At 39.7% G+C, this 26174-nt stretch overlaps 4 protein-coding genes across 6 annotated transcripts; all 4 read right to left on the bottom strand.

The window, feature by feature from the left end:
- Nucleotides 1–720: 720 nt before the first annotated feature.
- On the bottom strand, nucleotides 721–11340 carry LOC311261961 (uncharacterized protein). 3 transcript variants are annotated; one of them, XM_084361013.1, is made up of 3 exons: nucleotides 11086–11340; nucleotides 3460–4035; nucleotides 721–2286 (listed from the first exon to the last, which is right to left on the bottom strand). In XM_084361013.1, the coding sequence occupies exons 1-3, from the start codon at nucleotides 11255–11257 to the stop codon at nucleotides 1211–1213; spliced, it is 1824 nt and encodes a 607-aa protein (XP_084217139.1). In that variant the 5' UTR covers nucleotides 11258–11340; the 3' UTR covers nucleotides 721–1210. The 3 variants fall into 3 exon arrangements, with proteins under 3 accessions (XP_084217139.1, XP_084217140.1, XP_084217141.1); XM_084361014.1 differs by having other exon boundaries at nucleotides 3631–4035; XM_084361015.1 differs by having other exon boundaries at nucleotides 3763–4035.
- Nucleotides 11341–14992: 3652 nt separating this feature from the next.
- Nucleotides 14993–17504, bottom strand: LOC311260965 (uncharacterized protein). Its single transcript, XM_084359301.1, has 2 exons — nucleotides 17232–17504; nucleotides 14993–16438 (listed from the first exon to the last, which is right to left on the bottom strand). The coding sequence occupies exons 1-2, from the start codon at nucleotides 17401–17403 to the stop codon at nucleotides 15573–15575; spliced, it is 1038 nt and encodes a 345-aa protein (XP_084215427.1). The 5' UTR covers nucleotides 17404–17504; the 3' UTR covers nucleotides 14993–15572.
- Nucleotides 17505–18660: 1156 nt separating this feature from the next.
- Nucleotides 18661–22819, bottom strand: LOC311261960 (uncharacterized protein). The gene is made up of 3 exons (XM_084361012.1): nucleotides 22548–22819; nucleotides 21237–22151; nucleotides 18661–20563 (listed from the first exon to the last, which is right to left on the bottom strand). Exons 1-3 carry the CDS (start codon nucleotides 22717–22719, stop codon nucleotides 19632–19634), a joined length of 2019 nt encoding a protein of 672 aa, XP_084217138.1. The 5' UTR covers nucleotides 22720–22819; the 3' UTR covers nucleotides 18661–19631.
- A 598-nt stretch (nucleotides 22820–23417) lies between these two features.
- On the bottom strand, nucleotides 23418–25674 carry LOC311261963 (uncharacterized protein). The gene is made up of 2 exons (XM_084361017.1): nucleotides 25403–25674; nucleotides 23418–25130 (listed from the first exon to the last, which is right to left on the bottom strand). Exons 1-2 carry the CDS (start codon nucleotides 25572–25574, stop codon nucleotides 24175–24177), a joined length of 1128 nt encoding a protein of 375 aa, XP_084217143.1. The 5' UTR covers nucleotides 25575–25674; the 3' UTR covers nucleotides 23418–24174.
- Nucleotides 25675–26174: the final 500 nt, after the last annotated feature.

Genomic DNA, 26174 nt, shown 5'->3' with positions numbered 1-26174 from the left:
TATTTATTTGTTATTATTCTTTATTTTATTAAATACATGTTGTGTGGGAGCCGCACTTTACCCAGTAATGATGTGTATAGGCTTTGAAAATGTGTTTTCTGTTCCCTTTATATCATCTGTTCAAACTAATGGCTCTGTCCTATGTATGACAACGTGTCTGACCTGTTCATATCTCAGACTAGATGTTGTATAATGACTATGAGACAAAAATGTTGAGTGAAAGTTTGTCACCTTAAGTTTTGGGTATGAGACAGTAAACATTTGATCTCTGAACTAAAGGCCAGCTTTGTGTTGAAATAAACAATAAATCAGAACAACACGGCTGAAATGTTTTTGTTCTTTTATTCAAGCGAGGATGGGACAGCAGTACAAGTTTCCATCATCATACGTGAAATGAGGACAGCAGCAATTCATGCTCTAACTTTATCTCAGTGCATATTATGACATTTCTGAGTTACACTTGGATTAATATCTCTTGTAAGTTAACTTAATCATTCATTGTATCAATTTGGGAACAGCAGTGTCAATAACCTGTGGTAACGAAAATGTATTTTTATTAACAAAATTCTTTGGCAGAAAAAATTAATTGTAGGAACTGTGCACTCACTGCGCAACAAAGATTTTTAAAAGATGTCGGAGATTATTTCAAAGAAACAATATTGGAGACAAAAAACACCAGTAATCAGTTCTGTACAGTAATATGAACGAAGAAATTGGAGGTTGGTTAAACAAAGCTTGACGCCTTTATTGACAACGAATGCACTACTTCATACTTCATTACACTAAAATATTGTGATCTCTTCTCAATGGGAAATTATAAACATTCACTTACAGACATGTAGCTATCGTAAAAGGGTATTTCATGCAGTAGGTGAACAAGTCTTCACAGGAGTTTCAGCTCGATGTTTCTCCTCTGGATATTGATCGTCTGGTGTTTTTACAAATATGTCATTTTCATAAAACTATGACCACGAACTGCAAGATCTTATACATAATTTGCTAATACAAGGCCTCTGTGACAAACAACGTTATCTTCTCCCACAGTTGTTGCATTTATGTCTTCTCACTAGTGTGGGCCCTTCTCATGTTGACCATCAAGGCACCATTAAGTCTGAAAAACTCTCAGGTTTTGCAGGTAAACGACTTTTCACCTGTGTGGCTTCTATGGACTTTCAAATCGCTGCCATGTCGGAAATATTTTTTAAGTTTTTCAAGAATGTGGCTTCTCACCAGTGTGGGTTTTCATGTGCCTTTTCAAGCATGAAATGTCACCGAATCTCTTCCTGCAGGTCGGGCAGACGTACAGCTTGTCTTTGTGGATTCTCATGTGGATTTTCAAGGCACCACCACGTGGGAAATCTTTTCCACATACCTCACAAGAATGTGGCTTCCCAGTTGTGTGTGTTTCCGTGTGCCTTTGCAATGCCGAAATGCTAACAAATCTTTTCCCGCAGGACTTGCAAAGGTACGGCCTCTCCCCTGTGTGGATTCTTTCGTGAATTTTCAAGCAAGTGCTAAGTCGGAAATGTTTACCACAGGTGTGGCAAGAATACGGCTTCTCACCAGTGTGGATTCTTGTGTGGACTTTCAAGCCACTGCTAAGTCGGAAATGTTTACCACAGGTGTGGCAAGAATACGGCTTCTCACCAGTGTGGATTCTCATGTGCTCCAACAAGGCACCACTACGTGTGAAACGTTTCCCACACGTTCTGCAAAGGTACGGCTTCTCACCTGTGTGGATTCTTGTGTGGTTATTTAAATCTGATGTCCGGCGAAACCGTCTGCCACAGATATCGCAAGAATAAGGCTTCTCACCTGTGTGGGTTCTTATATGTTCATAAAATTGTGACTTAAACTTATGTTCTTTCCCACAGTATTTACATTTGAAAGAAGTTTTACCTGTCTGAGGCTTACAGTTAATCTCTGACCTGTTAGGTTTATAAACATTATTACTGTATCTTTCGCTTTTGTAATGTCCTTCCTTTGGTTCTAGCTCTGCATTTCTAGTTGATCCTGAGTCTCCATGCTTGCCTGCTTGACTCTCAGCTACATGAGAGGTGTCAGAAAGGAGCAGGTGGTCACTTTCAGGAGTCAACATAAAGGTATCAGTCTCCTGCTTCACTACAAGTTCCTCTCCCTCCTGACTGGTGCAGAGTTCCTCCTGTTCCTCTTTAATCTGTGGAGGCTCTGGGTCCTCTTGGTCCAGACTGGAGTTCCTCTCCTGGTCACAGAGCTGCTGGTCGGCCAGAACTTCCTCCTCCCTGTGAACATGTTGCTGTTGGAGCTCTGCAGGGACAGAAAACAACAGGAATAAAATACTGTTATGATGATAAAGAAAAAAAGTAGAGGACTGGGATATTATATACATGTGTACGTTTCCTGTGTTATTAATATAATACCTAAATATTGCTCACCTATCCTTTGTAACTTTATTTCAGGTTTACAAACGACATCCAGCAGTCTGCGCTGACGTCCGATCTCTTCCTCGTACTCGACAATAGTTTTTTTAAAAACTCTGAATATTTCTTCAGCAGCAGCAGTTAGTCGCTCGTTGACAAACTCTCTCAAACAATCAACTGAAGACATTGTTGCTTCATTACAATTAACAAGTTTAAAAGATAAACTACTCTTTGAGTTAACTGAATTAACCAGTGAAGGTAAAGTTAATGAAGGTTCTCAGTCGCCCGGGTCATTGTAAATCTAGGTGCTGTATCGTAGGCAACTGGACTTGTTTCAGTTTCTTGAAGATGTTTCACCTCTCATCCTGAAGGCTTCTTAAGTTTTAACTAACTGGAGGAGTTGGCTGGCTTTTAAACTCTGCTAGGGTGTGTCCTTACAGAGTCGTTAGGGCCACTTGTGGGTCGTTGGTCATACCAGTCTTCATGTGGGTCGCTAAGGCTAGGTGCGCCCAGGTGTTAATGGTTGTTAAGCTGTCTGGGGCGAGAACTCAGTACAGCATTGTAGGTAGGTGATAAGTACTGTCGTAGGCTGCATTGAACAGCATATACTACATTCGTGTAATTTTGCCGAGGTATATTATGGGCAACTACTGGAGAAACACACATCCAGTGACTGAAGTGCGGGCACTTCTATATTTTAATCTTTGGCATACCGTGACTTTTCCTCACACCTCTCACACGGTGCCAGTACTCTTTTATGCCCATCTCCCTTTTCAGGTCCTCATTGAGATCATGTCACTTTTCTATTCTCGCCTGCCCGCTCCTCTTGTCTCTCCTTCTGCATGCCACTCATTAGACAATGAGAACCCTGGAGTTTTCCTTTTGTATCAAGCAGCAAAAAAACATAACAAAAAAAAGCATGTCTGGTGATGTGACTACTGCGCATGTTCACATTGTGATGTCGATGCTGAACCGTCTGTATGTGATCTTCTATGCTTTGCCAAATGAGAGGCATCAAAGTATCTTTTCCCGCAGATCTTACAAAGGTATGGTTTCTCACCAGTGTGAGCTCTTCTCATGTGGATTGTCAAGGCATCTTTACGTGAGAATTCTTTCCCACATATTTTGCAAAGGAACGGCTTCTCACCTGTGTGGATTCTCTGGTGAATAATCAAATTCGAATTAAACTTAAAGGCTTTTCCACATGTGTCACATTTAAAAGACGATTTACCTGTGAGAGCATTACAGTAAATCTCTGACCAGTTAGTGTTGTATACATTATTAATGCGACTTTCACTGCCGTGATGGCTTTCCTTTGGGTTTGTCTCTGTATTCCTAGATGATCCAAAGTCTCTGTGCTTGCCTTCATTCTGATCTTGACTCTCAGCGACATGAGAGTTGTTACAGATGAGCTGGTGGTCACTTTCCTCATAAGTAGGAGTCAACATAAAGGTATCAGTCTCCAGCTTCAGTACAAGCTGCTCTCCCTCCTGACTGATGCAGAGTTTCTCCTGTTCCTCCTTAATCTGTGAAGGCTCTCGGTCCTCTTGGTCCAGACTGGAGTTCCTCTCCTGGTTACAGAGCTGCTGGTCAGCAAATTCCTCCTCCTCTGTACAGACATGTTGCTGTGGGAGCTCTGGACCAACAGAGAACAAAAAGAATAAAGGTCTCCGTGTTCACAAATAACTTTAACACCTCACTGGAGACATGCCATGTGCCAGCATGCTTCAAAACCTCCATCATCATCCCCCATCCCGCAAAAACCAAGAACCACTGGACTAAATGACTACAGACGTGTCGCCCTGATCTCTGCTATTATGAAGTCATTTGAGCACCCTGTGTTGTCCCACCTGTTGCCACTGACCCAATTCTGGACCCCCTGCAGAGCCAACAGTCCTGTAAACAATGCACTAAACATGGCCCTCTACTCCATCCTCCAGCACCTGGGGCCAAACGCATAAAACTTGGTGTATTTTCAGGTGTAGACATCTGTGTTCACACAACAGGTAACATGCATATTCAGTCTTTTTACGTCTGTTCCCACGTGTCTTTTCCTCATGCATCTCAATCATCCTGAAATTATTCACACGTACACGAGCCATCTGACCATCCCCACAATTTACTATAAAGGCTCTAAACACGCCTTTATAGTTTGCATATAAAGGGCCATAATTTAGTTTAGTGTCGAGGAGAAATGTCAGAAGGAAAGAAGAAGTTGAAGAAGATGAACTGTAATTGTATGGACTGGGAATTTGAAGTAATGATAATCAAACTGACAGACAAAAACAAGTATTATTTTGAGTTACTGGAGGAGGAGAGGGGATCCATGTCTCCCTCCGCTTGATGAACGGTCATCACTGAGTGCCAAAACATCAGTATGGTCCCTGAGAGATCACTCTAGCCTAAATTGCGCATTGGTAACGTCCTCAAGCAATGACAAAGCAGCCATTGTATCATGTGGCACAGCCATTACGCACGGCTACAGCCCTTATATAGTGCCGGTTACACCTGAATGTATTCTTACTCCCCAATAATACAGGAAAACAATCTTTATTTACTTACATAAAGATCATGTATTTATTTGTTTATTTACATAAAGATCATTATCATTATAATTATTATAATGCACACTGACAAAATTATTGTAAGAAGACTGCGGTCAAGCCACCACACAACTAGAAACACTTGGTCAAGCCACCCCACACGTTATTTTGCGGTGCGCGCATATACTGCACATTACGGTAATGGCGAGAAAAGACTCGTTTCAGATTAAAAGCAGGCTTCCACAACGAAACCAGGACGTAACAAATACTCACGTCGATCTGATCTAGCCTTTTCAAAGTAAAAGCCTGTTACACGCTCATATTTCCTTAATATTAATGTTAACGTAGAAAAAATAGATTAAAAAACTACCCGTTATTACTGGACTGTTCCACTTCAGACTGATAGTACTCGACCTCGAGATGACACCCACAAAAAATCAGGTCATTCTGATGTTGCATTTCAGAATAAAAGCCCTCTGAACTTTCATGTTTTTCGGTACAGTAGGACTCATATTTCTTAAAAATTACCCGTTATTATTGGGCCATTCCACTTCAGACTGATAGTACTCGACCTCGAGATGACACCCAGGAAAAATCAGGTCAATCTGATGTGGCATTTCAGAATAAAAGCCCTCTGGACTTTCATATTTCTCGGTACAGTGGGACTCATATTTCTTAAAAATTACCCGTTATTATTGGGCCATTCCACTCCAGACTGATAGTACTCGACCTCAAGATGACACCCAAAAAAAATCAGGTCAATCTGATGTGGCATTTCAGAATAAAAGCCTTTTGAACTTCCATAATTCTCTGTATTATATGTACAGTAGGATTAATTGTTTTTTTAAAAACCATCCGTTATTACTGGACCGTTCCACTTCAGACTGATAGTACTCGACGTCAAGATGACACCCAAAAAAAATCAGGTCATTCTGATGTTGCATTTCAGAATAAAAGCCTTTTGAACTTCCATAATTCTCTGTATTATATGTACAGTAGGATTAATTGTTTTTTTAAAAACTATCCGTTATTACTGGACCGTTCCACTTCAGACTGATAGTACTCGACGTCAAGATGACACCCAAATAAAATCAGGTCATTCTGATGTTGCATTTCAGAATAAAAGCCTTTTGAACTTTTAAATTTGACTGTACTCTATGTACATTAGGACTCATATTTCTTAAAAACTACCCGTTATTATTGGGCCATTCCACTTCAGACTGATAGTACTCGACCTCGAGATGACACCCAGGAAAAATCAGGTCAATCTGATGTGGCATTTCAGAATAAAAGCCTTTTGAACTTTTAAATTTGACTGTACAGTAGGACTCATATTTCTTAAAAACTACCCGTTATTACTGGACCGTTCCACTTCAGACTGATAGTACTCGACCTCGAGATGACACCCAGGAAAAATCAGGTCAATCTGATGTGGCATTTCAGAATAAAAGCCCTTTGAACTTTTAAATTTGACTGTACTCTATGTACATTAGGACTCATATTTCTTAAAAACTACCCGTTATTATTGGGCCATTCCACTCCAGACTGATAGTCCTCGACCTCAACATGACACCCAGAAAAAATCACGTCATTCTGATGTGGCATTTCAGAATAAAAGCCTTTTGAACTTTCATATTTCTCGGTACAGTAGGACTCATATTTCTTAAAAACTACCCGTTATTATTGGGCCATTCCACTTCAGACAGATAGTACTCGACCTCGAGATGACACCCAGGAAAAATCAGGTCAATCTGATGTGGCATTTCAGAATAAAAGCCCTTTGAACTTTTAAATTTGACTGTACAGTAGGACTCATATTTCTTAAAAACTACCCGTTATTACTGGACCGTTCCACTTCAGACTGATAGTACTCGACCTCGAGATGACACCCAAAAAAAATCAGGTCAATCTGATGTTGCATTTCAGAATAAAAGCCCTTTGAACTTCCAGTAATAACGGGTAGTTTTTAAGAAATATGAGTCCTACTGTACAGTCAAATTTAAAAGTTCAAAGGGCTTTTATTCTGAAATGCAACATCAGAATGACCTGATTTTTTGTGGGTGTCTTCTCGAGGTCGAGTACTATCAGTCTGGAGTGAAATGGCCCAATAATAACGGGTAGTTTTTAAGAAATATGACTCCTACTGTACCGAGAAATATGAAAGTTCAAAAGGCTTTTATTCTGAAATGCCACATCAGATTGACCTGATTTTTTCTGGGTGTCATCTTGAGGTCGAGTACTATCAGTCTGAAGTGGAACGGTCCAGTAATAACGGGTAGTTTTTAAGAAATATGAATCCTAATGTACCGAGAAATATGAAAGTCCAGAGGGCTTTTATTCTGAAATGCAACATCAGATTGACCTGATTTTTTGTGGGTGTCATCTCGAGGTCTAGTACTATCAGTCTGAAGTGGAACGGTCCAGTAATAACGGGTAGTTTTAAAAAAAATTATAATAATAATAATCCCACTGTACATATAATACTGAGAATTATGGAAGTTCAAAGGGCTTTTATTCTGAAATGCAACATCAGAATGACCTGATTTTTTTTGGGTGTCATCTTGACGTCGAGTACTATCAGTCTGAAGTGGAACGGTCCAGTAATAACGGATAGTTTTTAAAAAAACAATTAATCCTACTGTACATATAATACAGAGAATTATGGAAGTTCAAAAGGCTTTTATTCTGAAATGCCACATCAGATTGACCTGATTTTTTTTGGGTGTCATCTTGAGGTCGAGTACTATCAGTCTGGAGTGGAATGGCCCAATAATAACGGGTAGTCTTTAAGAAATATGAATCCTAATGTACATATAATACAGAGAATTATGGAAGTTCAAAAGGCTTTTATTCTGAAATGCCACATCAGATTGACCTGATTTTTTTTGGGTGTCATCTTGAGGTCGAGTACTATCAGTCTGAAGTGGAATGGCCCAATAATAACGGGTAATTTTTAAGAAATATGAGTCCCACTGTACCGAGAAATATGAAAGTCCAGAGGGCTTTTATTCTGAAATGCAACATCAGATTGACCTGATTTTTTGTGGGTGTCATCTTGAGGTCGAGTACTATCAGTCTGAAGTGGAATGGCCCAATAATAACGGGTAATTTTTAAGAAATATGAGTCCCACTGTACCGAGAAATATGAAAGTCCAGAGGGCTTTTATTCTGAAATGCAACATCAGATTGACCTGATTTTTTGTGGGTGTCATCTCGAGGTCGAGTACTATCAGTCTGGAGTGAAATGGCCCTATAATAACGGGTAGTTTTTAAGAAATATGAGTCCTACTGTACCGAGAAATATGAAAGTTCAAAAGGCTTTTATTCTGAAATGCCACATCAGATTGACCTGATTTTTTTTGGGTGTCATCTTGACGTCGAGTACTATCAGTCTGAAGTGGAACGGTCCAGTAATAACGGATAGTTTTTAAAAAAACAATTAATCCTACTGTACATATAATACAGAGAATTATGGAAGTTCAAAAGGCTTTTATTCTGAAATGCCACATCAGATTGACCTGATTTTTTTTGGGTGTCATCTTGACGTCGAGTACTATCAGTCTGAAGTGGAACGGTCCAGTAATAACGGATAGTTTTTAAAAAAACAATTAATCCTACTGTACATATAATACAGAGAATTATGGAAGTTCAAAAGGCTTTTATTCTGAAATGCCACATCAGATTGACCTGATTTTTTTTGGGTGTCATCTTGAGGTCGAGTACTATCAGTCTGGAGTGGAATGGCCCAATAATAACGGGTAGTCTTTAATAAATATGAGTCCTAATGTACATAGAGTACAGTCAAATTTAAAAGTTCAAAGGGCTTTTATTCTGAAATGCCACATCAGATTGACCTGATTTTTTTTGGGTGTCATCTTGACGTCGAGTACTATCAGTCTGAAGTGGAAAGGTCCAGTAATAACGGATAGTTTTTAAAAAAACAATTAATCCTACTGTACATATAATACAGAGAATTATGGAAGTTCAAAAGGCTTTTATTCTGAAATGCCACATCAGATTGACCTGATTTTTTTTGGGTGTCATCTTGAGGTCGAGTACTATCAGTCTGGAGTGGAATGGCCCAATAATAACGGGTAGTCTTTAATAAATATGAGTCCTAATGTACATAGAGTACAGTCAAATTTAAAAGTTCAAAGGGCTTTTATTCTGAAATGCCACATCAGATTGACCTGATTTTTTTTGGGTGTCATCTTGACGTCGAGTACTATCAGTCTGAAGTGGAAAGGTCCAGTAATAACGGATAGTTTTTAAAAAAACAATTAATCCTACTGTACATATAATACAGAGAATTATGGAAGTTCAAAAGGCTTTTATTCTGAAATGCCACATCAGATTGACCTGATTTTTTTTGGGTGTCATCTTGAGGTCGAGTACTATCAGTCTGGAGTGGAATGGCCCAATAATAACGGGTAGTCTTTAAGAAATATGAGTCCCACTGTACCGAGAAATATGAAAGTCCAGAGGGCTTTTATTCTGAAATGCAACATCAGATTGACCTGATTTTTTGTGGGTGTCATCTCGAGGTCGAGTACTATCAGTCTGGAGTGAAATGGCCCTATAATAACGGGTAGTTTTTAAGAAATATGAGTCCTACTGTACCGAGAAATATGAAAGTTCAAAAGGCTTTTATTCTGAAATGCCACATCAGATTGACCTGATTTTTTTTGGGTGTCATCTTGACGTCGAGTACTATCAGTCTGAAGTGGAACGGTCCAGTAATAACGGATAGTTTTTAAAAAAACAATTAATCCTACTGTACATATAATACAGAGAATTATGGAAGTTCAAAAGGCTTTTATTCTGAAATGCCACATCAGATTGACCTGATTTTTTTTGGGTGTCATCTTGAGGTCGAGTACTATCAGTCTGGAGTGGAATGGCCCAATAATAACGGGTAGTCTTTAAGAAATATGAGTCCTAATGTACATAGAGTACAGTCAAATTTAAAAGTTCAAAGGGCTTTTATTCTGAAATGCCACATCAGATTGACCTGATTTTTTTTGGGTGTCATCTTGACGTCGAGTACTATCAGTCTGAAGTGGAAAGGTCCAGTAATAACGGATAGTTTTTAAAAAAACAATTAATCCTACTGTACATATAATACAGAGAATTATGGAAGTTCAAAAGGCTTTTATTCTGAAATGCCACATCAGATTGACCTGATTTTTTTTGGGTGTCATCTTGAGGTCGAGTACTATCAGTCTGGAGTGGAATGGCCCAATAATAACGGGTAGTCTTTAAGAAATATGAATCCTAATGTACAGAGAAATTTGAAAGTCCAGAGGGCTTTTATTCTGAAATGCCACATCAGATTGACCTGATTTTTTTTGGGTGTCATCTCGAGGTCGAGTACTATCAGTCTGAAGTGGAAAGGTCCAGTAATAACGGGTAGTTTTTAATAAATATGAATCCTAATGTACAGAGAAATATGAAAGTCCAGAGGGCTTTTATTCTGAAATGCAACATCAGAATGACCTGATTTTTTTTGGGTGTCATCTTGAGGTCGAGTACTATCAGTCTGAAGTGGAAAGGTCCAGTAATAACGGGTAGTTTTTAAAAAAAACAATTAATCATACTGTACATATAATACAGAGAATTATGAAAGTTCAAAGAGCCTTTATTCTGAAATGCAACATCAGATTGACCTGATTTTTTCCCAGTGTCACCCTGAGGTCGAGTACTATCAGTCTGAAGTGGAACAGTCCAGTAATAACTGGTAGTTTTTTCATTAATTTTTTAAGAGTAAACATTAATGTAAAGGAAATATGAAAGTGTAACAGACTTTTATTCTGAAGGGCTACCTCAGCGCGACGTGAGTATTTGTGACGTCCTGGTTTCGTTGTGGAAGCCTGCTTTTAATTTGAAACGAGTCTTTTCTCGCCATTACCGTAATGTGCAGTGTATGCGCGCACCGCAAAATAACGTGTGGGGTGGCTTGACCAAGTGTTTCTAGTTGTGTGGTGGCTTGACCGCAGTTACAAAAGACTGTAAAAACAGAGGAAACAACTCGCACATCACTGTGTAATCATTTAAAAAAATGTGAAAATGTACTTGTAAAATGCGAGCAAATGATAATCCGAGTTCCTCTCTTAAGTGTCAATAAATAACGAAGTTTTACACACCTATCCTTTGTAACTTCACTTCAGGTTTCAAGATGATATCCAGCAGTCTGCGCTGACGGTCGATCTCTTCCTCGTACTCGACGATAGTTTTAGTAAAAACTCCGAATATTTCTTCAGCAGCAGCAGTTAGTCGCTCGTTGACAAACTCTCTCAAATGCTCGACTGAAGACATTGTTGTTTAATTACCTACAGTATAATAACAGAAAACCTCTTTGTGCTAAGTCAGTCGATCCATGCAGGTGAAGCAACTGGCGCCCTCTGTTTACTTCCGCTGGATGTTACACCATTATGTTCCGACAGCGGAATTTATGGTGGTTCCGCTTCACAGACCTTGTTTTTTTAAAACCCTTTAAATATATATTTTCTCTTTCTTGCACACTAGCGTAGGTACTGTGTTGGATGACAGTGCCCCACTTGCTGTTATTTTAACCTGGAAGTGGAAAATATATACTGTATTTAACTCGACAAAATATTATTGATACTTATTTAAAAAGACATTTCATCTAGTTTGTTGTACGTTTATTTCACAGCCATATTACTTTGAAAATGAATGAAGCAAATAAATGTACCAGCATTGCAAACCAGTTCTTTCACTTAAGCGGCAGCAGAAAATTTGTTACATTTAAAGTGTTAATTACATTTTGCGTCACCCTTAAAGCCCAAGATCACAACTTTTACAAGTTGAACCAAAAAACAGAAACAATAGAAATATTTTTTTTAAAGATTAATATCGTCTTTATTTACTCGAGGTGCAACAGTACAAGTATGAATCAGAAAAATATGCAAAGAAATATCAAATAGAAAATAAATAGAAAAACACAAGATATTTACAAAAAGTTAAGTCTGTAAGACCCTCTCACATTTAGCAACTGCTATTAACATGTGTGGGTTCTCCTGTGGATTGACAAGGCACTACTACATTTAAAATATTTCCCACATTTTGCATGAATGCAGTTTCTAACCCGTGTGGGCTCTCATGTGGACTTTCAAGTTACTTAGACTTCGGAAACCTTTTCCACATGTTTTGCAAGAACATGGTTTCTCACCTGTGTGGATTCTCATGTGGACTGTCAAGGCTGTATAATGCGAAAAATCCTTCCCACATGTGTTGCAAGAATATGGTTTCTCACCTGTGTGGACTCTCAGGTGGGCTGACAAGGCACTACTACGCAAAAAACCCTTCCCACATGTTTTGCAAGTATACGGCTTTATTCCTGTGTGGATTCTCATGTGGAAATTCAAGTCACTGACAATTCGGAAATTTCTTCCACACGTATTGCAAGAATATGGCTTCTCACCTGTGTGGATGCTCAGATGCCTGTTCAATGCTGAATTGGCACTGAATCTTTTCCTGCAGGTCTTGCAAATGTACGGCTTCTCACCTGTGTGGGATCTCATGTGAATATTTAACTTTGCCCTGCACGTATAAGCTTTCCAACAACTGTCACATTTGAAAGGCTTTCCCCCTCTCTTTCTATTACAGTCAACCTCTGACTGGTTAGGTTTATAAACATTATTACAGCGACTTTTGGTTTTGTAATGTCCTTCCTTTGGTTCTGGCTCTGTATTTCTAGTTGATCCTGAGTCACCATGCTTGCCTCCTTTCTGGTCTTGACTCTCAGCTACATGAGAGTTGTCCGAGAGGAGCTGGTGTTCACTTTCAGGTTCAGGTTCATTGTCCTCATATGCAGGAGTCAACATAAAGGTATCAGTCTCCTGCTTCACTACAAGCTGCTTTCCCTCCTGACTGGTGCAGAGTTCCTCTTTAATCTGTGAAGGCTCTGGGTCCTCTTGGTCCAGACTGAAGCTCCTCTCCTGGTTACAGATCTGCCGGTCAGAGAGAACCTCCTCCTCCTTATAAACATGTTGCTGTTGGAGCTCTGCAGGAACAGAAAACAAAAGGTACAAGAAACAGTCATGATAATCAAAGAACAAGTGCCACATGACCAAATAAGTTCTACAGATAGAGTATACCATAGACTATACTATAGATTTGACATATTTTATCATCATTGAGATTTAAAAGCACATAACATTGTTTGGGATTTTTTAATTGGTGCTTAAGCTTTTAGTGTGAATGGTCCGGGTATGAAAGTATAATCCGTTTTTCTGTCAAAACCAAAAAACGAATAAAGGGAAACAGGCCGCTGCCACCGGCCAAATATGCCCGGGGTTGGAGATCTCAGGGTCGGATTGAGTCAGCACAGTCTATGGCTATAATTCAATTCATTGGGCTTTTATTTTGAAGTTCAGTGTTGTTTAAGATCAGAAGCGGGAGTGAAGCTGACCTCATCCTCTGCTTCAAAGAGGGACAGCCTGTCGGACAGTCTCTGCTCCGTGTCCGGAGCCCGGTTGGGACCGGAGACGGGCGGCAGAACACGCTGTGAAAATGATCTGACTGAATGGAAGCGAAGCGCTACAGCGTGCGCAGCGGAGACAGAGACCCAGCGCAGCGAGGAGAAGATGAACTAAACGATGAGCTTGTCGCTAATGTGTAAAAATAAACACAGCTTTGAATATGTATTAATGTGCTCAAAACACAACATTTACAAAGAAGAATTTTTTTTTATAGGCCATTCATCTACTGTCTACGGCTAAAACTTAATTCACTGGGCTTTTATTTTGAAGTTCAGACACTTCCGGTCAGTCATCGGCCTTAATGTGCTGTTTAAGATCAAAAAACGAAAAGACAATCAAAATTTAATCGTAATTTGATTTTGGTTTCCTCGTTTTTTCGTTTTAAAACCAAAAACCAAAAAACGAAAAAAACAGCCTGAATTTTGTTTTTTTGTTTTTTGGTTTGAAACGGAAAACCAAATTACCAGCTTACTTTCGTTTTCTGACAGTTCGGTTTAAAGGAAAAATCAAACTAACGAAACGTACACGGACCTACCTTGGTCCGGGAGCTTAGTTCCGCTTTCAACTGATGACTTTTCATTCAAAACTTGTCTGTTTCATATTAGCTGCAAGGATGTTTATCTATCTCAAGAACAGCCATCTTTTTTTTGTTGCTTCGCACATATTAATTTGTGTTTATTAAAGAAATAGCAGTAGACCTATTCTGATAGCAGATCGCCTGTGCCACAGTGTAATTATTGAAGCATTCAAAATGTTCATTAAATCTGTGACTGTATTGTTGGTCAAATATATTTACACGAAGCCACACCAAATTAATAATTATACAGATGACCCCTGTCAATGCAAGACATTTACACAATATTTTATTTAAATTACTGATGTCATTACTACATAATTTTTGTGTCACATGCATGAAATCCACCCTGACAACAAGTTACCACATTATGTTGTGTTGAAGCAATCTCAAGAGACAGAGTTAAGGGATGGGGTCAAATCTTGGCAGATCTAAATTGTCTCTGTCAAATAATGCATCCTTCTTTTAAGTATAAGTCACTTGACGATCAAATATTACCTACATGATATTTTGGGTTGTTTTGTCTAAACAGCATGAATTTCACTCTTCCAGGCTGAAATAATAAAATAATCATATCTTGGCACCTACCAAATCTGTACAACCTGACACATTAACTGTCACCAACTCCATCTCTTCTGATGTGGCCCAGAGTTCACAATAAAGAGTGAACTGCTCTCTCAGGACCTTGGAGCCCAGGGTGCTGTGTAGATACTAAGCTACATGCCTGTCTGCTAACTCACTCTACAGTACTGTTCATCCAAGAGCAGAAGGAACCATCCTTGGACAATATGTGTTAATTTCAATTGTTTCATTCCATTGGTACAGGCACTTTTGGTTTTCACAATCGCACACCTGGGAGGCGCATGGACGTCTCGGGTTGGGAAGCTGAAAGAAGGTAACAATATTTGCCTTGTATGTAGTAAATTATATGTAGATGACCTAAAATTAACCTCAATGCAAAAAAATACATCAAGCTCAGATTTATTTTTTTAATTGAAGCTTTAGAGCGGATAGCTTTAGACTTCACTGTGAATCTGGTATTGTTACATTATCATGTTACATGGCTTTTTTGTTAGAATAAATACATGAGATAAAAAATGAACATCAAAACACCATGCTGCACACCAACTACAGTTTGTGTTTGTCCTCCAACTCTTAAGTATGTCAAGTTGAACCAATAACAAAATGCATAAAAGTACTAAACAAAATAACATGCTGCAGAAAAGAAAAGACTCGTTGGCATGGTGACAAAATAAGTGAGCCAGCATCTCAGCTTCAAAGAGTTCACAGTCCACTTATATAACTTTAGTATATAAAAATAGTTCAAAGGTTTAACAAAACTTTCATTGTTGAAAATATACTGCTTCATTGGTGAACACGTCTCCACAGGACTTTCAGCTCGATGGTTTCTCCTGTTTTTGCTGATTCTCAAGTGTTTTTTTAATTATGTGATTTCAGTAAAAGTTTTCCCACAAGTTGTACAATTATGTGGCTCCTCCTTTTTTTAAGTTCTGGTGCATTTTGACCATGAACCACTACAAACTGAACTGAAAATTCATGGCCACTTGCCTGTATGCAACTTAATATGGCTTGACAAATCAGACCTAATGACAAATCCTTTCCCGCAGAAGTTGCAGATGTAGGGTTTCTCACCAGTGTGGGCTCTTCTCATGTGGATTGTCAAGCAATCATTGCGCGAGAAATCTTTCCCACATATTTTACAAAGGTACGGTTTCTCACCTGTGTGCGTTCTAACGTGGACCCACAAGGCACTGCTTTGTTTGAACCCTTTGCCGCATATTTTACACGTATATGGTTTCTCACCTGTGTGGGTCCTTATATGTATGTTTAAGTCTGATGTCCGACTGAATCTTCTCCCACAGGTGTCGCAAGAATATGGCTTCTCACCTGTGTGGGTTCTCATGTGTACATTCAATTTGGACTTACAGTTGAAGGACTTTCCACACGTGTCACATATGAAAGACTTTTTAACTGTGTGAGAATTACGATTGTCCGACCAGTTAGGGTTGTACACATCATTACTGTAACTTCCACTATTGTGAAATCTTTCCATTTGTTCTGACTCTGTATCTCTAGTTGATCCTGAGTCTTCCTGCTCGCCTTCTTTCTGATCTTGACTCTCAGCTACGTGGGAGTTGTCAGAGAGGAGCTGGTGGTCAATTATAGGTTCAGGTTCACTGTGGTCGCTTTCCTCATAAGTAGGAATCAACATAAAGGTGTCAGTCTCCAGCTTCACTACAAGCTGCTCTCCCTCCTGACTGGTGCAGAGTTCCTCCTGTTCCTCTTTAATGTGTGGAGGCTCTGGGTCCTCATGGTCCAGACTGGAGTTCCTCTCCTGGTTACAGAGCTGCTGGTCAGCGAGAATCTCCTCCTCTGTACAGACATGTTGCTGCGGGAGCTCTGCAGGGACAGAGAGCAAAATAAATTACAGACCCTCTTCGGTCCTGGTATTAACATCTGTCCTGAATGAACCAATCACAAGCGGAGAGCTCTAAGCTCAGGTGTGAATCTCCCCAAGACGCTTTTGGCATGAAACTGAGATCTAAACACCACATTCAGAGGTGGTCCGGGTCGCATATGACCACATTCTTTTAACAGTGAGCTTTAGTATCAAGCAGCAAAAAAGTTGTAGCGTGACATATTTTGAGTTAATTTGACTTACTCTACACTGCACATCTTACCCACCCCAAACTCCCATGGCAAATTGTTGGATTTGGGGAGTTTTGTTGATTAAGGAGAGGCTTAAATAACGTTCTCAAAACTGAAATGGCAAATTCTAAATCACTTGTCCCTTCTTGTAAATTCGGCATTAAATGCAACACATTAAGTTGATTATTTCCTTGAAAAAGTGTAATCTTGTCGTAGCATCCCTGTACCGGCCAGTCTGTCTAAAGTGCATCTTACCTGCAAAGACTTAGCAGCTGTTTGAACACTGTTCCACCTGATTTCACCATTTACACTGAATTTGTGAATGAATATAACATGTGTCTGACTTCCAGGCCATCAGACCTTTCCCCTCTACTTTTCTCTTCCCCCCAAATACACCAACAGCGGCATCATTTACGCAGGACCTCAAGTGGGAGCTGCACATGAAGATGAAAATGCAGCTATGCGAGCAAAAAAACAAACAAAAAAACACACACATCGACTCCACCAATTTTCGTTTTTTTTAAAGTAATAACATTTTACACACCTATTCTGTGTAACTTTATTTCACGTTTCAACACGGCATCCAGCAGTCTGCGCTGACGGTCGATCTCTTCCTCGTACTCGACGATAGTTTTTTTAAAAGCTCCGAATATTTCTTCAGCAGCAGCAGTTAGTCGCTCGCTGACAAACTCTCTCAAACTCTCAGCTGAAGACATTGTTGTTTTCCTACAATTAATGTGTGTCGAAGTTTAGCTGATTAGACTAATTCGTTAATGTTAACTGAATGTATTCATGCAGCTACACCGACTGGGGCCTGTCTTCTGTTTACTTCCGCTGGTTGTTACACTATCATGTTCCGGCAGATTTATTCTTTTGTTCCGCCTTCAATTGGTATTTTAACGGTCTGTGTTTTTGCATAAACACGTTTCTGGACTATATTCCTATATTCTCACTGTAATCAACCGGAGACTGTCAGTCACGTAATGATGAAGTGACAACGGAATTAATTTCAGCACTACAAAATGGGGAACAGCATTGCATTAAGTAATTTGCTGGGAGAGTGAGTATGAAAAGTAGTCTTCTAATCAACTACTTAAATATTTCATATGTAGGAATTCTGCATTAAAACGTCTAAAGACGATGAGGTCTTTGTTATGTATTTAGCTGAGTTGTGTACTTCTCATAATGTTCAAACCCAGAGAAAGCCAAGGGGCCTCTGTGGATTGGATTTGCTCTGGCACATCCTACAGGTGCTTGATGGGATTGGGATTTTGGGGAAATCAGGTCAACGCCTTGAGCTCTTTGTCTTGTTGTCTTGCCATTCCTGAGCAGTTTTTGCAGTTTGACAATGTACTGTTCTGCTGGGGGGGACCACTGCTACTGGGGAGTGCTGTTGCCGTGAGAAGCTGAAGCCCTACTTGGTCTGCAACAGTGTTTTGATGAGTGATTTATATCAAATTGCCTCCACATGAATGCCAGAACCCCAAGTCTCCAAGCAGAGCATTTCATTGATGTAAGGATCAGTGTTGCTCACGTCACCTGTCAGAGGATTTAATGTTGAGGCTGATCAGGGTTTAGTGACCACATCGAGAGACCTGAATACATTTGAACGAGCCCTGAGTGGCTAACCTGGAGCATCAGGAGGTGTTATTTAGCTCCAGTATGAAAAGTTGTGAGTTGAAGTGGGCTGGTCAGAACCATTAAACTCCTGGGCTGAAAATGAGTCCCACTCAAGCCCTGCATTTGAATGATCAACACAAGGGTAACACCTCCCATTCATTTTTCAGCCTTTAAAAAAAAAATAATGGGTCAAATATTTTGAATGCTGTGCTTATAAACAAATCAATAAAGAAATCAGCCTCAGAAATATTAAGAGATGAAGAAAGGAAAGCTTGCAAATCTAACATCAATCCTATTGAGAAAATGGTATCACCAAGTGTTTACACACTATAGAGTTAACATCTTGATCATCATTGAATTTTGAAGCAGATTTAATTGTTTTTCAACAGTAGGCTACTTGAAATCATTACAATGTCTTTTTCACATTCACTATACGTAATATATTTGTCTGAAATGTATAAAATCCCATGTACGTAATATAAAATGAAACTCCGCAGGGCACAGATACATCAAAATCAGAACATTTTCTTTTTAGCTTTAGAGCTTTAGACTTAAGTGTGTATCTCAGATTATTACATTAGGACCATACATTTAAAAAAAAAAGTACAGCAGAACACCATGCAGCACACTACATCTAAAATTAGTGTTTGTCCATTAATTCAATACCACCCCAATAAAGTACATCAAGTTGAACCAGTAGCAATATACATAAAATTATAAATAACATTTTGCTGAAAAAAGAGAAGACTCTTGTCTCCAGACTCTCAGCTTCAACTTCAGTTTATAGTCCGCTCACATAACTGAGGTAGTGTGTGAAAGAAATTCAATAAACAAAATGTCATAGTATTGTTGAAAATGTACAACTTTAACACACTCACAAATGATGTCCTCTTCTAAATGGGAAATTGCAGACAATCAATTACGAGAGACGTAGCTACTGTAAGTGCATTTAAGTCAGTAAGTGAACATGTCTTCACAGGAGTTTCAGCCCGATGGTTTCTCCTGTGTATATTGATCCTCAGCTGTTTTTTTCAATTATGTATTCTTTTAATAATGTGATTTGAGTAAAGGTTTTCACACTTGTGCTGCAATTGTGTGACTCCTCACTTCTGTGACTTCTTGTGTGTTTTGTTTTGGAGTAACGCCTATCCACACATTTGATGCCAAAATTTACATTAAAAAAAACTTTAGTGCACTCACTGATGGACAAAGTATAATTCCAGTTTAAGGTGCCTTTTGTTGCAGTTTAACAGCTTTTCAAAAGTGTGTGCTCTTCTCAAATTGTCTTTCAAGGTACCACTAAGCCTGGCAGCCCCTCCAACGTTTAGCAAGTAAACTGCTCTTCATCTGTGTGGATTCTCATGTGATCTTTCAAGTTGCTGCCGAATCTGAAATCTTTTCCACACATGGGGCAAGAATACGGCTTCTCACCTGTGTGGATTCTCCTATGCCTTATCAGTGCTGAAATATGACTGAATCTTTTCCTGCAGATCTTGCAATGGTACGGCTTCTCACCTGTGTGGATTCTCATGTGAACTTTCAAGTCACCGCCACTTCGGAAATCTTTTCCACATGTGTCGCAAGAAAACGGCTTCTCACCTGTGTGGGTTCTCATGTGGACTGTCAAGGCACTACTACGTGAGAAACCCTTCCCACATGTTTTGCAGGAATACGGCCTCTCACCTGTGTGGACTCTCATGTGAACTTTCAAGTCACTGACAATTCGGAACTCTTTTCCACATGAGATGCAAGAATACGGCCTCTCACATGTGTGTGTTCTCATATGCCTTATCAATGCCGAAATGACAGTGAAACTTTTCTCGCAACTGTCACATTTGAAAGGCTTCACACCTATCTGAGTATCATAGTAAATCTCTGACCCGTTAGGTTTGTAAACATAATTACTGGGACTTCCGGCTTTGTAATGTCCTTCCTTGGGTTCTGGTTCTGTCTCTCTAGTTGATCCAAAGTCTCCATGCTTGACTTCATTCTGATCTTGACTCTCAGCTACATGAGAGTTGTCAGAGAAAAGCGGGTGGTCACTTTCCTCATAAGTAGGAATCAACATAAAGGTATCAGTCTCCTGCTTCACTACAAGCTGCTCTCCCTCCTGACTGGTGCAGAGTTCCTCCTGTTCCACTTTAATCTGTGGAGGCTCTGGGTCCTCTTGGTCCAGACTGGAGTTCCTCTCCTGATTACAGAGCTGCTGGTCAGCCAGAACTTCCTCCTCCCTATGAACATGTTGCTGCTGGAGCTCTGGAGGGACAGAAAACAAAGGAAATAAGATAATGCTATGATGAAGACTTATTGATACCTATTTCAAAAAGAAATGTAATATCTTATGTTGTACATTTAATTCGCAGCCATGTTGCTTCAAAAATGATTTTGCATCCATGTTGTATGTCTACTCAAATTAATTTGAGTTTGTGTGTCACCCCGAAAAACCCAAAACACCAACTTTAATGAGTTGAACTAATCAAAACATTAATAAAAATATTTTTAAAAAACCCCTCTAGTTGGCAGGATGACAACATAAATAGCCATCCACCACTAGAGAGGGTTTCTCAACTTCAACATCAGAGTGTTCAGAATCCACTCGTATAACTCAGGTAGTGATTAACAATTGTAAGTAAGAACATGTTTAGGAATTGTACACTCACTGTGCAACAAAGACTTTCGAAAGATTTGGGAGAAGAAATACTACTGTTTAAAAATCAAATCATCAAAGCTTGGTTGCATTATTGACAAGGTACTACTTCATTACAAAAACATGTTCTTCTCATGTTGACTATCAAGGCTCCATTAAGTCTGTAAGACCCTCTCACGTTTAGCAACTGCTATTAACCTGTGTGGGTTCTCCTGTGGACTGACAAGGCACTACTACATTTAAAATCTTTCCCACATGTTTTGAATGAATACGGTTTCTCACCTGTGTGGACTCTCATGTGGACTTTCAAGTCACGGCCATCTCGGAAATCTTTTCCACATGTGCTGCAAGAATATGGTTTCTCTCCTGTGTGGATTCTCAAATGCCTTTTCAATCCTGAAACGTCACTGTATTTTTTCCCGCAGGTCTTGCAAATGTAAGGCTTCTCACCTGTGTGGACTCTCAGGTGGGCTGACAAGGCATTACTACGTGAAAAACCTTTCCCACATGTTTTGCAAGAATATGGCTTTACACCTGTGTGGATTCTCATGTGGACTTTCAAGTCACTGACAATTCGGAAATCCCGTCCACACGTGTTGCAAGAATATGGCTTCTCACCTGTGTGGATTCTCATATGCCTTTTCAATACAGAAATGACAGTGAATCTTTTTCCACAGGTCTTGCAAATGTACGGCTTCTCACCTGTGTGGGTTCTCATGTGAACATTTAATTTTGACTTACACTTAAGGTCTTTTCCACAACTGTCACATTTGAAGGACTTTTTACCTCCATTACTATTACAGTCAACCTCTGACTGGTTAGGTTTGTAAACACTTGTACTGGGACTCCTGGCCTTGAAGTGTCTTTCATTTGGTTCTGGGTCTGTATTTCTAGTTGATCCCCAGTCTCCATGCATGCCTTCATTCTGATCTTGACTCTCAGCTACATGAGAGTTGTCAGAGAGGAGCTGGTGATCACTCTCTGGTTCAGGTTCACTGTGGTCACTTTCCTCATAAGCAGTCTCCTGCTTCAGTACAAGCTGCTCTCCCTCCTGACTGGTGCAGAGTTCCTCCTGTTCCTCTTTAATCTGTGGAGGCTCTGGGTCCTCTTGGTCCACACTGGTGCTCTTCTCCTGGTTACAGACCTGCTGGTCAGTTAGAACTTCCTCCTCCCTATAAACATGATGCCGTGGTAGCTCTGGAAGGAGAGAAAACAACAGAAATAAGCTACTGCTATAATGTTAAGGGGGAAAAAAGTGTGTCTAAAAGTAAATTAGAGGAGCGGGACGTCTGCACAGGGTCATTTGGCAAAAGACACAGCAGTATTCACTGCTTTACCACTGCACTACACAGCAGCTCTTTCCTCAGGCTGTGAGACTCCTCAAATTCAGCCTCTACACTCCACTATGTAAACCTTTTATTTTTTGATGTATCATAAAGGGACCTAAACTAAATTTCGTCCTACAACCATGGTGTTATAAAATGACCACTGAATGAACCACTGAGCCTTTATGTACCTTTGTACGTAGGCCCTCCTTAAGGAAATGTATATTTTTTATATGTGGAATTACTGTGTTATTACAATAATACAGACCTATAGCGTGTAACTTTATTTCAGGTTTCCAGATGATATCCAGCAGTCTGCGCTGACGGTCGATCTCTTCCTCGTACTCAACGATAGTTTTGTTAAAAACTCTGAATATTTCTTCAGCAGCAGCAGTTAGTCGCTCGTTGACAAACTCTCTCAAACACTCAGCTGAAGACATTTTTATGGGAATAAGAAAATCAATAATAATCTGCGTCACTACAACAAAATCGCCCTCCAGTTACTTCAATATATGTCTGCAGCTAAACCTGCTAGCGCTCTTCTTGTTTACTTCCGCTGGATGTCACGCTGTTAAGTTCCGACAGCGTCAGCGCGGATGCTTTTCGTTCCGCTTTCAACTGATGACATTTTATTTAAAGCTTCGCTGATTAATGTCATTAAATGAACATCTACCTCGCTTCATTCCACAACTACACTTCGTACTCTTTTTTAAACTACGACATACAGCCATAATATAGCCACAAATAATCATTTTGCGGGATGACCTGTCAAAGCCAGATATTTATATATATTTGATTTTATTTACTGAAGTCGTAACGTCTACAAATTTGTTTTGTAGCAGCTAGTTGAAGTGGAACTCACGTTTTACAAATCACGAGACAGATTAAAATAAATCTTATTTATTAAGTTTTATACAGTACATTGCCTTCTTAAATATTTAACTGTGAAGTAAGCAAACTATTGTAACTTCAGCTGTCATACAAATGTTTCGGGGTAGATATGGTGAATAATTATAACACTGCCTTCATGTTAACAATCATGCAAGGGCGAGGGCAGTATGTGTGACCACATGGAGAAGCTATTCCTTAATACATTTTGAATGATCAACACAACAACAAAAAAGGTACTTTGACAGAATTGATCATTTTTCTCCTTTTATTTGGGACGTTTGTGCAAATTTTCCATTAAGCATATAAGAAAATATAAGATATGACTGTATAAAACATGAAAAAGTAAACAAAACAGCAGCACTCCACATAGCACACCATCTACAATGTGTTTGTCTGTCCACTCCTCCCACAAAACAAAAAGAAAATCAAGTTGAACCAGTAAAAACACATTAAAATATAAAATGAAATCACATGTTGCAGAAAAAAAGAGAAGACTCTAGTCTCAAGACTCTCAGCTTCAACAGTGAACAGTCCACTCACATAACTGAGGTAGTGTATGAAAGAAATTCAACAGTTAAACAAAACCTCATTGTATTGTTGAAAATGTACAACTTTAACACACTTACATATTATGTCCTCTTTTCAACTGGAAATTGTATACATTACAGAAATGTAGCTATTGCAAAAGTGTATTTTATTCAGTCAGTGAACACGTCTCCACCCTATGGTTTCTCCTGTGTATATTGATTCTCAGGTGTTTTTTAACTATACAATTTTTGAGGAAAAGTTTGTCTACTGATGCTGCAATTATGAAGCTCCTCCCTTCTATCCGCACAGAGCTGATCCATACACCATCTGATGACAAGATTTACATCACAAGAACCCCAGTGCACTCACGGATGCAGAAGTATCATTTTGGTTCTAGGTATCTTTGCCCACAGCTGTTGCATTTGAACAACTTCTCACAAGTGTGTGCTCTTCTCAAGTTGATATTTAAAGCACCATTAAGCCTGGCAGCCCTCCCATGACTGGCAAGTAAACTGCACTCCATCTGTGTGGATTCTCATGTGATCATTCAAGTTACTGCCGTATCGAAACTCTTTTCCACAGGTTTTACAAGAATACGGCTTCTCATCTGTGTGGATTCTCATGTGCCTTTTCAATGCTGACAGGATACTGAATCTTTTTCTGCAGGTCTTGCAAATGTACGGCTTCTCACCTGTGTGGATTCTCATGTGAACTTTCAAGTCACCGCCAATTCGGAAATCTTTTCCACATGTGTTGCAAGAATATGGCTTCTCACCAGTGTGGGTTCTCATGTGGACAGACAAATTATTACTATTTCGGAAATCTTTTCCACATGTGTTGCAAGAATACGGTTTCTCATCTGTGTGGATTCTCATATGCCTTTTCAATGCTGAAATGACAGTGAATCTTTTCCCGCAGGTATTGCAAATGTACGGCTTCTCACCTGTGTGGGTTCTCATGTGAACATTTAACTGTGACTTAGACTTCCACTCTTTCCCACAACTGTCACATTTGAAAGGCTTCTTACCTGTCTGAATATTACACTGAATCCCTGTCCTGGTAGGTTTGTAAACACTATTACTTGGACTTCTGATTTTGTAATGTCTTTCCTTTGGTTCTGATTCTGTATCTCTAGTTGATCCAGAGTCTCCATGCTTGTCTTCTTTCTGATCTTGACTCTCAGCTACATGAGAGTTGTCAGAGAGGAGCTGGTGGTCACTTTCCTCATAAGACGGAGTCAACATGAAGGTATCAGTCTCCAGCTTCACTACAAGCTGCTCTCCCTCCTGACTGGTGCAGAGTTCCTCCTGTTCCTCTTTAATCTGTGGAGGCTCTGGGTCCTCTTGGTCCAGACTGGAGCTCCTCTCCCGGTTACATGGCTGCTGGTCAGCCAGAACTTCCTCCTCCCTATAGACATGCTGCTGTTGGAGCTCTGGAGGGACAGAAAACAAGATAAGATACTAATATGATGATAAGGAAAAAAGTGCAGACTCTCAAGTAAATTGGAGGAGTGGGATGTCTGCACAGAGCCTAAAGCATGCTTAACGACGACACCCACCACCACCACCACGGTCAGTTCACCTGTTGCCATCTGGCAAAAGATACACCAGTATTCACTGCCATACCACCAGAATACAGAGCAGCTTCTTGGAAAAACGAGGTTATTAAAATGTAGAATTACTGTGTTATTACAATAATACAGACCTATCGTGTTGTATTTTATTCCAGGTTTCCAAACGATATCCAGCAGTCTGCGCTGACGGTCGATCTCTTCCTCGTACTCAACGATAGTTTTGTTAAAAACTCTGAATATTTCTTCAGCAGCAGCAGTTAGTCGCTCGTTGACAAACTCTCTCAAACACTCAGCTGTAGACATCGTTATGGGATTAAGAAAATCAATAATAATCTGCGTCACTACAACAAAATCGTCCTCCAGTTACTTCAATATGTGTCTGCAGCTAAACCTGCTAGCGCTTTTGTTTACTTCCGCTGGACGTCACGCTGTTAAGTTCCGACAGTGGAGGTGCGGGAGCTTTTCGTTCCGCTTTCAACTGATGACATTTTATTTAAAGCTTCACTGATTAATGTCATTAAATTAACATCTACCTCGCTTCATTCCACAACTACACTTCGTACTCTTATATAAACTACGACTTGCAGCCATATTTTCTGTTTCTTTACAGAGCTACATGAGCTGGTGATCATTTCCCTCATAAGCAGGTGTCAACATAAAGGTTTCTCCAGCTTTACTACAAGCTGCTCTCCCTCCTGACTGGTGCAGAGTTCCTCCTTTGGGAATCTTTTCCTACGGTTGTTGCACTTACAGCTTCTCACAAGTTGACTTTCAAGGCACCATCAAGCCTGAAAACACTCCCACGTTTAGCAAGTAAACTGCTATTCCCCTGTATGGATTCTCATGTGAACTTTCAAGCAACAGCCAAATTAGAAATCTTTCTCGCAGGTTTTACAAGAATAC

The sequence above is a fragment of the Pagrus pagrus genome, assembly GCF_965226575.1.
Source record: "Pagrus pagrus genome assembly, chromosome: 8".
Taxonomy (NCBI): domain Eukaryota; kingdom Metazoa; phylum Chordata; class Actinopteri; order Spariformes; family Sparidae; genus Pagrus; species Pagrus pagrus.
This window is presented reverse-complemented; position numbering and strand designations above follow the sequence as displayed.

Excerpts from the sequence above, each read along its gene's own strand:
- LOC311261963 (XM_084361017.1), bottom strand. The coding sequence starts at position 25,574 with ATGTCTACAGCTGAGTGTTTGAGAGAGTTTGTCAACGAGCGACTAACT. Across the intron at positions 25,131-25,402 it reads AATAAAATACAACACGATAG|AGCTCCAACAGCAGCATGTC; the intron begins GTCTGTATTATT and ends CTGTCCCTCCAG.
- LOC311261960 (XM_084361012.1), bottom strand. The coding sequence starts at position 22,719 with ATGTCTTCAGCTGAGTGTTTGAGAGAGTTTGTCAACGAGCGACTAACT. Across the intron at positions 22,152-22,547 it reads AATAAAGTTACACGCTATAG|AGCTACCACGGCATCATGTT; the intron begins GTCTGTATTATT and ends CTCTCCTTCCAG. Across the intron at positions 20,564-21,236 it reads CCACATGAGAGTCCACACAG|AGCTCCAGCAGCAACATGTT; the intron begins GTGAGAAACCGT and ends CTGTCCCTCCAG.
- LOC311260965 (XM_084359301.1), bottom strand. The coding sequence starts at position 17,403 with ATGTCTTCAGCTGAGAGTTTGAGAGAGTTTGTCAGCGAGCGACTAACT. Across the intron at positions 16,439-17,231 it reads AATAAAGTTACACAGAATAG|AGCTCCCGCAGCAACATGTC; the intron begins GTGTGTAAAATG and ends CTGTCCCTGCAG.
- LOC311261961 (XM_084361013.1), bottom strand. The coding sequence starts at position 11,257 with ATGTCTTCAGTCGAGCATTTGAGAGAGTTTGTCAACGAGCGACTAACT. Across the intron at positions 4,036-11,085 it reads AGTGAAGTTACAAAGGATAG|AGCTCCCACAGCAACATGTC; the intron begins GTGTGTAAAACT and ends CTGTTGGTCCAG. Across the intron at positions 2,287-3,459 it reads CATGAGAAGAGCTCACACTG|AGCTCCAACAGCAACATGTT; the intron begins GTGAGAAACCAT and ends CTGTCCCTGCAG.